General features: G+C 48.2%; 1 protein-coding gene and 1 long non-coding RNA gene across 2 annotated transcripts; both read left to right on the top strand.

The window, feature by feature from the left end:
• The first annotated feature begins 49 nt into the window (after positions 1 to 49).
• LOC141021226 (uncharacterized) lies at positions 50 to 4,727 on the top strand. The gene is made up of 2 exons (XR_012181528.1): positions 50 to 240; positions 4,264 to 4,727. It is a non-coding gene; the product is annotated as an uncharacterized lncRNA (long non-coding RNA).
• Positions 4,728 to 8,022: 3,295 nt separating this feature from the next.
• LOC109736463 (uncharacterized) lies at positions 8,023 to 10,618 on the top strand. Its single transcript, XM_020295685.4, has 6 exons — positions 8,023 to 8,129; positions 8,203 to 8,238; positions 8,362 to 8,597; positions 8,665 to 9,085; positions 9,456 to 9,732; positions 9,825 to 10,618. The coding sequence occupies exons 3-6, from the start codon at positions 8,560 to 8,562 to the stop codon at positions 10,382 to 10,384; spliced, it is 1,296 nt and encodes a 431-aa protein (XP_020151274.3). The 5' UTR covers positions 8,023 to 8,129; positions 8,203 to 8,238; positions 8,362 to 8,559; the 3' UTR covers positions 10,385 to 10,618.
• The last annotated feature ends 4,063 nt before the right edge of the window (positions 10,619 to 14,681 follow it).

The following is a 14,681-nucleotide window of genomic DNA, read 5'->3' as shown; positions in this document are numbered from 1 at the left end:
TCTCCTCACCACCCAACGTGTTCTCATCTCTTTCTTTCTACCTCCTCCCCTTCGCTATGAGAGAAGAACCCCATAGCTCGGCGCGTGCATTCCTTTTTTTTTTGGGTCCATCAGCAGCGGCGTGCTCCTCCCCACGAGATTAGCGACGCGACAAGTGCTGCAAGCAGCACCCACCGGTGCTGGAGACCACGGATACAAGTGCCGGAGACCCCGCAGCGGCCGGCGTTCAAGATGTTGGAGGTACGTCGATAAAGTGCTGGAGATCTCGGCCAGTTTCTTTTTGCTGCAACCAAGTGTGTTTTTTTTGCTGGAACTAGTTTCAAATTTTGCTACCAAGTATTTGGGTTTTTATTAGAACAAACCAAAAAAATTGCTACCATGCTTGTTTCCCTGCTGGAATCAGTGTTTTTTTGCTACAAATGTCTTCGATTTTTGCTGGAACTAATCAATTTTTTGCTTCCATGTACTTTTTTGCTGGAACCATTGTATCGATTTTGCTACAACCATTTTCTTTTGCTACTACCGCCTTGTTGATTTGTTACATTCATTTTCTCATGATGTTACCGAGACCCACAACTATGTGGTTTTTGCTGCGATTATTGTCAATTTTTGCTACCACCGGTGTCAACATTTTTTGCTTTCACGCTCGTGCAAATAAGAGTTGCAACCAAGAACAACGGCGAGGTGTAGCGGCGGTGCGGGGTGTTTTTCAACCGAGGTGTTTAGGGCATTGCGAGTTGTTGGGGAAGTAGATCGAGTTTTTTTTGCTGCAACCACATCCATGGCGATGACTACAGGGATGTGTTTAGATGATGGGTTATCACTGTTCGGGATAGGGATAATCGTACTTTTGCATGGATACTTGTTAGTATTTGGTTGGTGGGTGAGTAGGAATAGGGATGGCCGGATGCTCGGAATATTCCCGCAAAACGAGGCTCTACCTGTCCGCGAAAATCTCGCAGATCTGGGCATCCTGAGCGCACGCACGATGCAAAGGCAGGCCGCGAAACGTTTTCTCGGTCTTATTTCGTTCACCTCTCACACAAAAGGCCAACCCTATCTCTCCCCTTTTCATCTCTCTTTTCTCTACAGCGGCACCAATAGATCGGAGCACGGTAATTGAGAGGTGAGAGGCGACGGCATGGGTCTCTCCTTGCGTTCTTTACTTGTCGTGCCATCTCTTCTTCCTCTATCGACCATCTATGTGCATCGGGGTTGCAACGTTAACCCGGCATAGGTCATGGAGGCGGCAGACACCAGTGAGTGTCGCGCGCGGCCGTTGGAGCCCTAGGGATGGAGGCGGTTTCTCTCCGGCTGGGCATGCGTGATGTACTCACCGGCCGTGGTATGTGTCGTATGCGCATGCAGGATGTACTCACTAGGCGTGGTGTGTGTGGTCTGCGCATGCTATGTTGCGTGTGCGTGGTGTACTGGTGCGTGCTACCTCCCCTTGATTTTTCTCTCCAAAGTGTTTTTTTTCGACAAAGGGAATATATTAATATCAAGATGCTACCAATTACACCCAGCCTCTGCAACAGCATAATATCTAGAGCAACTCTAGTCTCTAGACATCACGGATGCACACGACCAAAAAATAAAAGAAGAGAAAAAAACAAAGGCCCCGTCGAAACAAAGAAAGGCTCACAGCTGCAAGAGCACCACTAGTGATGGCAACACGTAGACTCCGAAAAGGATTCTCCAAAAACGACGCCTTCAGAAAGGTTATAGTGCACAAATACTATCGTCGTCCGGTCCAACTATCACAGTCAGATCCTGGATTTTCACCCTGGAGAAGGTCCAATCTCCAAACAATGCCTTCAACAAGGAAACGACTAGGAAGCCGCCATTGTCAGGTACAAGACCTAGGGTTTTCACCCCGGAAACTGAGACCACCAAGAACGAAGTCTGCCAGTGTTGCTGCCCCACTCGTCGAGATTACTGCTGCAAAATTCCAATTGTCCAACACGCAAACTTCTTTCGATCTGTCCCATCCAGTCTTCTTCTACATCACCGCCATTACCAAGTTCACACAGTATACGTGTGTAGAACATCTGGCCTTCAATCCATCTAGACATATCCACCTCCGTTAATTTTTGGCCGACGAGGTGGATAATACGATGTGGTGGTGCCGCCGCTTGTACCTCGTCACTGTGATCCGTGCTTAGCGCCGAAGATCCCGGGAAAAGGCCACACAACTGTACCAGACAAGAAACATCTGTGGGCAGCCGCGGATGGCATCATGCCCCTCGCCTCCGTCACTATGGACGACCGCGGCTGGAGGGGCGCGCGCCTCGCCGTTGTGACTGAACGCCGCTGTCCACGGCGAGATTGGCGCCACTATCTTGGCCAGGGTTGTCTTAGCAATCAGATCAGATCAGATCGACATGGATGTGGGGATGGGAGAATGAGCTAGGGCGAGGGGAAAAAGGAAGGAAACTCTAAGGACGCCCCGCCGCCGCCGTCCGCCGTCGGCCGGCCTCCTCCGGCAGCGGCGGGGGTAGGGAGGGAGGTGAGGGAGAGGCCGGCGGCGGCTGGTAGTTGTGTCCCCCGTGTCGCCCGGTTGAGGACGACGCGGGGTCGGACGCGGGGTAGGGGTAGCTCTCCAAAGTGTTAATCCTTAGTTTGTTGTGCAACAGCAGCTCAATGGACAAAGGGGCCGGGGAGCGAGGGGACATCTCTTTGATATCCTTGATTTTCTTCCAGGAATGGTTATCCCCAACCATGATTCATCATCCAAAGTCCAAACCAAACAAAACATGGCTAACCTCACACACCAACCAAACAAAAAAATGTCTATCCCTAAATGGGCGGTTGGGGATACCCATAACCACACTAGCATGTCCCTCTAACCAAACACATCCTAGAATAAGCTACTAGACATGATTGATGTTATTCTCAGGCCAACTATGTTTTGTTATCCGCGGGCCAAAATCTAGCAATAGAAAAGTAACCAGCACCCACATTAATTTTGACAACACTAGAGGGATGCTTCCAAAGTTCTTTACCAACCACACAATCAAAGAAAAGAAGTGAGATGGTGTCATGCTATGAACAGAAAACACAGTCTAGTGGTTTGATGATACTCCTTTTCTGCAGTTTTTTCTTTGAAACGCGGCCCTCCCCTTAGTATCTGATTCATTCAAAAAAGATCGAAGAGAGTTGCCCGGTTAACTAATGGAAAACCGGCAAAAACCATCACACCACGTCTGAAAAACAAGGCACACATGGCGACCTGGCAACCCACACAAGAATGAACACAGGCCGTCGAGGAGAAAAGCGTCATCGAGATTGCAGTCCGGTGTCATCGTGCTCACTCCTCCGCAAGGGTGACTCGACTCCACCATTGACGACCTTGATGTAGCCCTCACCGCAAACAAGCATGGAGGTCCGCACCTATAAATGCCAAACAGTCAACCGCACGCGCCGGTGACCAGGCAGTTCCGGCTCTCTTGACGAGCATTGCGGGAGAAAAGCATTGGGCTTGCGCTGAGCCAGCGCCGGAAACGACCACCTGTCTCGTGTCATTGATGAGTGATATTTTTACACTCATCTACCTTAGTTTAAACCGATATATTTCATTTAAAAAGTGATATTCGCTCTGATATTACCACTAATGACTAATGAATGCAAAGGATTCCACAAATCCTCTCTTTGATGTCTTTCCACACAAAATGGGCTAAAAAGGGAAGAAATCATGCGTGGAAATGGAAAGGAAGGGAAATGAAGAAAGAAGGAAACAACAAGAGGCGTGTCTGCAAAGATAGCACAAAAGACGACATTCCATACGGACGAAAGCGCCCGTATGGCATGGAAACTGAGGCAGATTGTCCACTTGAACAACTTTTATAAAGAGGACCCCATAGACATGTCAACAGGTGAGCATCGACAGAAGCCAGAACATTATCATCATCATCTTCATCCACAAACCCTAGTAGTCGCCATTTCCATCTCCATAGCCACCATCCCCACCATAGTGCTTCCTCGTCTAGTTCATACTTGTAATCGTGCATCGCACAAGGCATCCATTGTAAGACATATTTGCAATCAATCAATCTTCAATATGTATTCTTCAATGTTTTCTTCTCGCGATCTGATCTCCATACGTGAGTAGTTTGGTAAGGTATGGGTTGAGGCATAGGTCTTGCAACCCTCTATATTTATTGTGGGGATCAATGGAAGGGCTTTGAGTTAACACCCCGTATGTGTGCAATAAAATTGTTCCATAGATGTCTCTTGTCTTGTCTGCGATCTTCATCCCTGCAGGTACCCAGGATCATGGAGATCGAGTCACAGTGAGGCTAGGAGCAAGGAGACCGTGAAGAGTTGTACAGAACACCAGTGACATTAAGGTTTAGTAGGGTAACATGGATCCTATCCTTGGGGATACATGAGGTGTAGTCATTAAATGCCCAAAGCTCTTGTCTGATTTCATTATCTTAATTATCAAGGCAACTCTGCGCGACCGATAGGGCCTGTGGTAGGGCAATTGATTCTTGATGCATGACTCATGTCGGTCAAGATGTTATTCAGACACATCTCCCACTTCGGTTCGTAACAAGCACATCTCAGTGAGCAACTTCCGGCGCACAAATTAAGATCATATCTAGTACCAACACAAATACATGGTTGTAAGCATTAAAACCTCATACACGTACCTCTTTTTATTATAAGTGTTTGAATCACTGTTTGCTTAATTGATCCGGTCAAAAGCTGGAATTGATCCTTTGACAAAAGCTTGCTAGAGACCATTGCTTCAAGGGGATCTTCCTTTCGTGGTTCAATAACCCAGGGTCTCCTCTGGGGAAATAGGTGTGGGATACACTTTTCTATTGCATTATCGAATCACTAAAAGGAGGTATTAGTCATCATCACCGCAAGGGACCCTCCTCAGCAGCTCCGACTTCAGAAAGACAAAGTGAGGCACGACGACCCCTCAAACACGCCGGAAGAGATCGACTACAAAGACCCATCTGCTAGTCATAAGCTTGTTCTGAGATAATAGCCAGAGGAAAACTTGAACTTTAGGGGGGCACCAAAATATACCAGACAAACGGTATGTATATGGGTTGAACACCCCTAAAGTTGATAATGCTATACAAAGAACTGGTTGAATATTCACCTTTAGATTCATGTTGCCAAATGAGAGTCACAATTTGTTCAAGGATATACAAGGATTCCATCATAGCACAAGAAGAGTTCCTCATAAAGGTGAGTCCCAAATGTGAGAGCATTGCTGGTGACAAATGCAATACAAGGGCCAGAATTGGATAGAAGGAGGAGATGTCCTAAACGAAATGGCCTCCCAGAACCTAATTTTGGTACCATCTCCCACAACCCATCTATATCCAAACTTTTTGAACCTAAGCCATCCAGATTTTTACCTTCAAAACATGGTCAAAGTTCGGGGGGCTGGAGTACACATAGCTCCACCTCTGAGCTTATCCATGTAGAGTGTCCCTGAGCTAGAGCATCCACTTGTGGAAGGTTCACATCCTTGTGCAAGATCCTCCATTTTTTCTGAGTCACTAAAATAAGCCACTAGACCTGCTTGATGTCAGAACATAGTGCATTGTTAAAGATATGTGTGTCGTGGAATTGTCACGGCAGATGTCCTCGTGCAAGGACTTAGTCGTGGAGCCATCGCAGCTAGGAAGCTTAAAGGGGTTAAGAGGGACAAGGAACACGAGGATTATACTGGTTCGGCCCCTTACGGTGAAGGTAAAAGCCTACGTCCAGTGGGGGTGGTATTACTTAGGGTTTCGATGACCAGGGAGCTTAATTGCTATGCCTAGCTATCGATCTGTTCTCCCTCTTCCTGAACCGCCGCCGGGTCGTCCCTTTATATAGAGAGGTTGACGCCCAGCGGCTCTCAGAGTCCCGGCCGGCTTATAACAGTATCCGGCTCGGACTCTTAACTACTCTTGCCTTACATTACAAGTCTTGCCATAACGGCGGTTTATCACTACGGGCCTTAAGCCGCCTCCGGGTCTTAAGCCCATTATTGATCCGCCATCCTCAAGCTTGGTACTGGGCTTCACGTGATGATCATTATGACATAACCCGGCCCCTCCTGGGCGGGTGACTCTAATGGTTATATCCTCAACATTAGGTCCCAGATTGATTTGAACCGGTTCATGTCAATCTTCAATCCCTTTAAGAGAAAATCTTCCGGCTTCTGCTTGTGCGAAGGTTATAACCCGCCGTGACGTCATCTTCTGGATTCCTGGTAACCCGCCATGATGTCATCTTCCATTAAATTCATTTTTTACTCTGTCATATCCCAACGGATCTTATCTTTTAATGACCATCCTGAAAATCGAGGCGTTTCTGCGGCAAGATAATCACGTCTTCAGCCTCCTCGTTTCTCGCGCCCATTTACCAGCCGTCCCTTATAAGTAGGCCCGGCCCATAAGCCTTCGTCACTCTTCTCCTCCATCGTCTTCCTTCTCTGACGCTCCAGAGCCCGAGCCCCGCCGCCGCCGCCGCGCACCTCGTCTTCATCGACCAAGGCCGCTGCATCAACCTGTCTTGACCAGAAAACTGCGGCGCACCTTCTGCTGCTCATCAGCACCAGTAAGTCCTCGCAGTCCCGTACCTTAGATCCGCATTAGGGCTCGCGAGTTCTCTGTGTTCTTCGTAGTTCATCGTGATTTCTTCACAGTTCTGCCACCGAGGTTCCTTTTGATCCAAAAACGGTACAGACTCCCTGCGGTAGCAGTTTCTCACTCATTTTTATGCTAGTAGATCCCTTTTGTCCGCAAAAAGACCTCATTTAGAGCTTATGAACTTCTCTGTATCAGTTTTTAGGTCTAGAAATTTTTCCCTTCTGGACGACCGTTTGATCCAAAATAATCCCTGCAATCTGACACAATTAGTCATATATCATTAGGCCCCTTCATAAGCCGCCATCTTGAATACTGAACTGAAATCTTCCTCCGGCTTAAATTTGAACCAGAAATTTTCTTTTGTCATAGGCTTCCGTCTTTCACAATGCCGCCCAAGGCTCCCAAGGCACCCATTACGTGCAACTGGGTGAGATCCAACGTTACTGATAATACCTTAGATGACTTCGTGAAGAAGGGTTACCTGCCTAAGAAGGAGGTCATGTCCTATCGTGCCCTTGACCCGTCCGAAGAAAGACCTCAACCAAGAGATGGAGAGGTTGTTATATTTGCTGATCACATGAGCCGGGGTTTTGCACCTCCCGGCTCAAAGTTCTTCAGAGATGTTCTGCACTTTTTCGATCTGCGACCTCAAGACATTGGACCCAATTCCGTGTCGAACATTTGTAACTTCCAAGTGTTCTGTGAGGTGTACCTTGGAGAAGAGCCCAGCCTACTGCTCTTTAGGGAGCTATTTTATCTGAACCGCCAGAACGAGTGTGCCAACGGGCCTAGCTTGGAACTTGGCGGAATTTCAATCCAACGACGGAGAGATTGTCTTTTTCCTTATGCTGAGCCGCCAAGCCACCCAAAGGATTGGAACCAGACATGGTTCTACTGCCAGGACACCTCTCCGGCTAACGAGAACCCTCTGCCCGGCTTTCGCGCCCTGCGTCTGGAGTCAAATCACCCCCTGCCAGACAAATTATCTCAAGCTGAGCGTCAACCACTTATCCCCACCGTCAACAAGATCAAAGCTCTTCTGGGAAACGGCCTTAACGGCGTTGATCTGGTCCGGGTCTGGATTGCTTGGCGGGTGATTCCTCTCAGCCGCCGCCCCGGCTTAATGTGTGATTACACGGGCCGGAAGGATGATCCTCTTCGGCACAGCCCCAACGACTTACCTGAGGACGTCGTTGATGACATGACCAAGTCCCTTCTAAACGAGAGCTTAGTAGATTGCGGGAGGACAGGCTTAAGTCCCTTCTGCAAAGCTAACCCGGCTCCGGCGGTAAGCTACTGATCTGAGCACCTTACTTTCCATTTTAACAATTTTGTCTTAACTTCAAGAAACCTTTGTTGTATTTTTCAGGCTAATGATAAGTTCTAGAAGGTCAGGTATGACCATGAGGCTGCTAAAAAGCCAGGAAGGTTAAAAAAGCCGCCAGGAGAGCCGCTCCCCGCAAGAAGGGGAGTAAGCCTAGCGCCTCAGACCTGCTTCAGCTGGATGATACCTCCGAGTTAGAGGTAGCCCTTGATTCTTTAGGCTCTTCTTTTTTTGTCTGTTTTTAACCACCTTATTGACACTGATTATCAGCAGGATGATACTGGAGCGAGTAACCCGGTGATTGAAGAGGTAACTATACTTTCCTCCGACTCGGAGCCCTTGCCAAGGCTGAAAGTCCTAAGAGTAACCCGGAAAGTAAGATTTTCACATCCTTTAGCTTATCAAGATCCTCAATTTCTTTTGAAGCGACAGATTCATGAGAGCCGGAGGCAAACCCGGACCAACAAGGATGTAGACCTCTCCTCCGGCTTACCTGAAGCATCAAGGAAGCGCCGGACCGAGGTTATCTCCAACTTATATCCTTTTCATCCTTTGGCGGGCGTCACTCGTCAACCACTCAATTCTTATGATTCAAACTATCAGGAAACTTCACCTTCCTCCGGGGACTCCATGCAATCTAACTTGCCGGCTTTCAAGACCGTACCCGGGTAATGATGATCAGCTTATTTTGTGCTTATCTTACTCATGTTTTTGCACTAACCTTTTGACTTTCAGTGCACAAGCAAAACTCAGCAAGAGGGCAAAGAAAAGTAACCCGGTCGAAGAGCCGGTCTTGACTGAACCCAACGCCTCTGCCTCTGAGCCGCCGTCTACACCAGCTCCAGAAACCACCGCTCCAACTGAAGAACAAGCCATGGAGGGTTCTGACAACCCGGAGATTCCCAGCCCAGCTCAACCGGCCGATGACCCGGATGTGGTGATTACCCGGACCGAATTTGTTGAACCGGGAAGACCCACCGTGCTGGCTAAGTGCTCTGCTAAGGAGGAACTTCTGGAACGCCGCAGAGCCAGGCTGGACATTACTAACTATGCCAATCTGAGCATCGGAGATATTGTCGCTGGTTATATTGGTCAAGTGCACAACAGCCGGGACCTGGAAATTGACATGGTGAAGCAGATACAGCAAAAATCTGAGGTACAACTCTCTTGCTTACTCCATAGTCATCCTTACCATGCTAGCCCCCAAGTCTATTACTTATGATAGAATATGTTGTAGACTTAATACCGGCTTACCTGGTAACACTCAAGGGCCGGCTTAAACCGCATAGTTCACCTGATTCTTTCCTTACTTTAACCAAGTAGTTGAGCAACTTGACACATTAGCCCCCAAGTGCCAAGTACCTTTGCCTGCAAAGTGCTTGGGACTTATTTTCATGAACCGGCACTGTAAATAAAGCTTCTCAGCCTACATTAGCCCCCAAGTGCCAAGTGTCTTTGCTTGCAAAGTGCTTGGGACTTTAATGTTGCATGATAATCACTCAAACTGTAACCCGGAATTTGTACAGGCTGCCTGCAAGAAACTTGAATCGGAAATCTCTGATCTGAAGAACCGCCTGAAGACTCAAGAAAATGAGACCCAGAAGGCCAATGCCAAATTTGAGTTTAGTGTCTCTGCACAAGAAAAACTGAAGAAAAAATTTGAAACAGAAAGAAAAGCCTGGGCCGATGAGAAGACTGCCTTGCTCAGCCGGGCCGAACAAGCGGAGGCTGCTCTTACTGAAAGAACCGCCGAACTCTCCGGCTTAAAACGCCATGTATCGCAGATGGTCTCCGCAATCTTCGGTAAGTTACTCTGTAAGCTTTAAATAAGTTTACATCATTCATGTCTCATAAGCCCCACCATTGCCATCAGCTCACCTGACTTTGTTATACAGGTCCCAGAAGCTCCAATCTCAATCAGAACATGCTGACCAAGCTGAAGGCTATTTACACCTTGGTGGAGCAACTCTACACCGGGTCACAGCGTGCTTTAGCCGTTGTGGCTCTGTCCAATGAGGTTCCCACTCACCTGGCAGACGTACTCAGGCGGCTTGCCGTACTTCCTCAACGCTTCCAAGAGCTGAGATGGGCTTCTGCAAGAACCGGAGCTATAGCTGCTCTGAGCCGGGCCAAGGCGTTTCTACCGGAGCTAGACCCGGCCGACATCGCTCTTGGATACCCCAGCCTGAAAGAAGACGGCACCCCCTTTGACCAGAAAGACTTCGCCGCCTGTGTGAAGAGCGTGCGCCCGGTGGCCACCTTGATTGGGAATGACACAGACCTTACCAAGTATCAACCGGGCTATGACGCGGAGAATCAGAGGATCCCAACTCCACGCTATGAAGCAGTCAGCCTGATCCCTCCGACTCGTAAGCATACCTTTGCCCCAGAAGTTGACCCGGCCGGGTTAATTGATGATGAGGCTCAATTCGAAGCTTTGAGTGGCATTGACTAGAAATCAACAACCTTCCAGGTCATGAAAACAGCCGGAGGAGCGGAGAGGGATGAGCCGGGAGCTTGAACCCAACAAGCACCTTGACTTCTTAGGCGGCTCATGGTTACGCCTTAAAAACAATGCCTCACCTTTTGGACTCGGGGAGTCCTGTAATAGAGTAGGACAAACACTTAATGTTGTCGTGCCATCGTGCACGTGTGCAGCGCTTAACTCTGTTGAAGCTGCTCTTTTATATTCCTCCGGGTTATGTTTGATCATTTACTTTCCTTAATTGTCCTACATAGAAAAACAAATCACAAGTCTCTAGGCGGTTTACTGCATGGAGAGTCATATATTTTACACATAACCCGGAATATGAACCAAGGTCATAAAAGACCGGCTCTCAATTATATCTTCGCGATAACCATAATAGCATACCTGCAAGCCTTCAAGTACACTTCCAGGTTATGTAACCCAAATAATGAGGTTGAAAACTCAACTCCGGTTCACCAGCACCTATAATGCTTATTGTGTGCTATCAACATTATTAATCAAAGTTAAGCCGGTGGAGTAAGAACCACCCGTGCACACTTTTGATATGACCAGAAGAACTTGTTGCAAACCAAAAGATCAAAAACTTAGGGGCTTCTGATTCGAATACGACCAGAGCACCGTCCCAAAGGGGTTAAGCTAAGATTCGAATGCGATCATATATCCCCCAGTGGCTTTGGCGTTGCCGATCAAGAGGGTACCGACAGCTATGTTCTCTTTGGTTCGAATACGACCTATGTTTGAACAGGAAGCCCCCAAATGACCTTGAGAGTTGTTTAACGACGCTGATTCGAATACGATCCACGTCGGTTCCCAAAGGGGGTTGAGCTATGATTCAAATATGATCAAGAAAAACTCCCCAATGAGCTCGGCAATTTGCCAATCAAGTGGGTATCGACAGGTATGTTCTCTTTGGTTCGAATACGACCTATGTTTGAACAGGAAGCCCCCAAGTGATCATATTGTTAACGGCTAGATTCGAATACGATCATAAGCCGGATCAACCTCCAAGTGACCATGTAATGTTGTAATGGAAATAACAATAACACATTTACCTTTGGAGGAGAAAAGGACAGAGGTCCTGCTTTATTATTTATCATAATATATACATGGCTATAGAAATATGTACATTATGGGAGCTGGTGGCTCAAGTGTAATAAGGCCGAAGCTGAGCTATGTTCCACGGCCGACGGGTCTCTTCCTCCGACTTACGTGAATCTTTGTGCTCCCGAACATCGATAAGGTAGTATGACCCGTTGTGCAAGTTCTTGCTGACCACAAAGGGCCCTTCCCAAGGCGGGGATAACTTGTGTGCATCTGTTTGATCTTGGATGAGCCGGAGCACCAGATCACCTTCCTGGAAGACCCTGGACTTAACCCGGCGGTTGTGATAGCGGCGCAGGTCTTGTTGATAAATCGCCGAGCGAGCTGCTGCCACATCACCCTGTTCGTCCAACAAGTCAAGAGCATCTTGGCGCGCCCGCTCATTATCCGCCTCAACATAAGCCGCCACTCGAGGCGAGTCATGACGGATGTCGCTAGGGAGGACCGCCTCCGCTCCATAAACCATGAAGAAAGGCGTGTAACCCGTAGACCTGTTAGGAGTAGTATTGATGCTTCATAACACGGAGGGTAACTCCTCCACCCAACAACCCGGCGTCCGTTGCAAAGGGACCAAAAGCCGGGGCTTGATGCCCTTCAAGATTTCCTGATTGGCTCTCTCAGCTTGACCATTGGATTGAGGGTGAGCCACTGATGAAACATCAAGCCGAATATGCTCTCGTTGACAAAACTCCTCCATGGCGCCTTTAGACAGATTGGTACCATTGTCAGTTATAATGCTGTGTGGAAAACCAAAGCGAAATATCACCCTTTTCATGAACTGAACCGCTGTGGCTGCGTCACACTTACTAACTGGCTCTGCCTCAACCCACTTTATGAACTTGTCGACTGCCACCAAGAGGTGGGTCTTCTTATCCTTGGACCTTTTAAAAGGCCCAACCATATCAAGTCCCCAGACTGCAAATGGCCAAGTGATTGGAATCATCCTCAATTCTTGAGCCGGTACATGAGCCCGTCGCGAGAACCTCTGGCAACCGTCACATTTACTGACCAAGTCCGCTGCATCAGCATGAGCCGTCAGCCAATAAAAACCATGACGAAAAGCCTTGGCCACAAGGGATTTTGAGTCGGCATGATGGCCACAATCCCCCTCGTGAATCTCACATAAAATTTCTTGACCTTCCTCAGGGGAAACACAACACTGGAAAGTTCCAGTGACACTGCGACGATGCAGCTCGCCATTGATAATTATCATTGACTTAGACCGCCGGGTTATTTGTCTGGCCAAAGTTTCATCCTTAGGCAATTCTCCCCGGGTCATGTAAGCCAAGTATGGTACAGTCCAATCTGGGATAATGTCGAGAGCCGCCACCAACTGCGCTTCCGGGTCAGGAACATTCAAGTCTTCCTCTGTAGGCAACTTAACAGAAGGGTTATGCAGAATGTCCAAGAAAGTGTTAGGCGGCACCGGCTTTCGCTGAGAGCCCAGCCGGCTTAATGCATCAGCCGCCTCGTTCTTCCTGCGATCGATGTGCTCTACTTGGTAACCCTGAAAATGTCCAGCAATGGCATCAACTTCGCGGCGATAAGCTGCCATGAGGGGGTCCTTGGAATCCCACTTGCCTGACACTTGTTGGGCCACTAAATCTGAGTCGCCAAAGCACCTTACCCGGCTCAAGCTCATCTCCTTAGCCATCCGAAGACCATGGAGCAAGGCCTCGTACTCAGCCGCATTGTTAGTACAGGGAAACATCAACCGCAGCACATAACAAAACTTGTCACCTCGAGGGGAAGTTAATACAACTCCAGCCCCCGAGCCCTCCAATTGCCTAGACCCGTCGAAGTGAATAGTCCAGTATGTATTATCCGGTTTCTCTTCAGGCACCTGCAGCTCTGTCCAATCGTTGATGAAATCCACCAATGCTTGAGATTTGATAGCAGTGCGCGGCACATATTTTAGACCATGAGGCCCAAGTTCTATAGCCCACTTAGCAACTCTTCCTGTGGCTTCTCTGTTTTGGATGATATCTCCTAAGGGAGCAGAACTAACCACAGTGATAGGGTGACCCTGGAAATAATGCTTAAGCTTCCGGCTTGCCATGAATACACCATAAACAAGCTTCTGCCAATGTGGATACCGCTGTTTGGACTCAATGAGTACTTCGCTGACATAGTAAACCGGCCGTTGAACCGGATACTCCTTACCCGCTTCCTTACGCTCCACCACCACAGCCACACTGACGGCTCGTGTGTTAGCGGCCACATACAGCAATAAAGGCTCCTTGTCAACGGGAGCAGCAAGGACTGGTGGCTCAACTAGCTGTCTTTTCAAATCCTCAAAAGCAGTATTAGCAGCATCATTCTAGATAAAGTCATCTGTTTTCTTCATCATCTGGTACAGTGGCATGGCCTTTTCACCCAAGCGGCTTATAAACCGGCTCAAAGCAGCGATGCGACCCGCCAGACGCTGGACATCGTTTATGCACGCCGGCTTAGCCTGAGAGGTGATTGCTTTGATCTTTTCCGGGTTAGCTTCAATGCCTCTGTGAGAAACCAGAAAACCCAAGAGCTTGCCTGCAGGAACGCCAAAAACACACTTGGCCGGGTTAAGCATCATTTTATAGACCCGGAGATTATCAAAGGTCTCTTTTAGATCATCTATCAAGGTCTCCTTCTCCCTGGATTTAACCATGATATCATCCACATAGGCATGAACATTGCGCCCAATCTGGTTATGAAGGCAATTCTGCACGCAACGCTGGTAAGTCGCCTGTGCACTCTTGAGCCCAAAGGGCATAGACACATAACAGAAGGCTCCAAAGGGAGTGATGAACGCCGTCTTCTCCTGGTCCTTAACTGCCATTTTAATCTGATGGTATCCAGAATAAGCATCCAAAAAGCTTAAGCGCTCACAACCCGCCGTAGCATCAATAATTTGATCAATACGGGGGAGAGCAAAAGGATCAGCCGGACAAGCTTTGTTTAAATCCGTGTAGTCCACACACATCCGCCAGGTGCCATTCTTCTTGAGCACAAGCACCGGGTTAGCTAACCATTCTGGATGAAAAACTTCAACAATAAACCCGGCCGCCAAGAGCCGGGCTACCTCCTCACCAATGGCTTTCCGCCTCTCCTCATTAAACCACCGGAGGAATTGCCTGACCGGCTTAAATTTTGGATCAATATTGAGAGTATGCTCAGTGAG

This window comes from Aegilops tauschii, chromosome 4 (genome assembly GCF_002575655.3).
Source record: "Aegilops tauschii subsp. strangulata cultivar AL8/78 chromosome 4, Aet v6.0, whole genome shotgun sequence".
NCBI classification, from domain to species: Eukaryota; Viridiplantae; Streptophyta; class Magnoliopsida; order Poales; family Poaceae; genus Aegilops; species Aegilops tauschii.
Note: the sequence above shows the minus strand (reverse complement) of the source record. Positions and strands in the feature narration are given on the sequence as shown.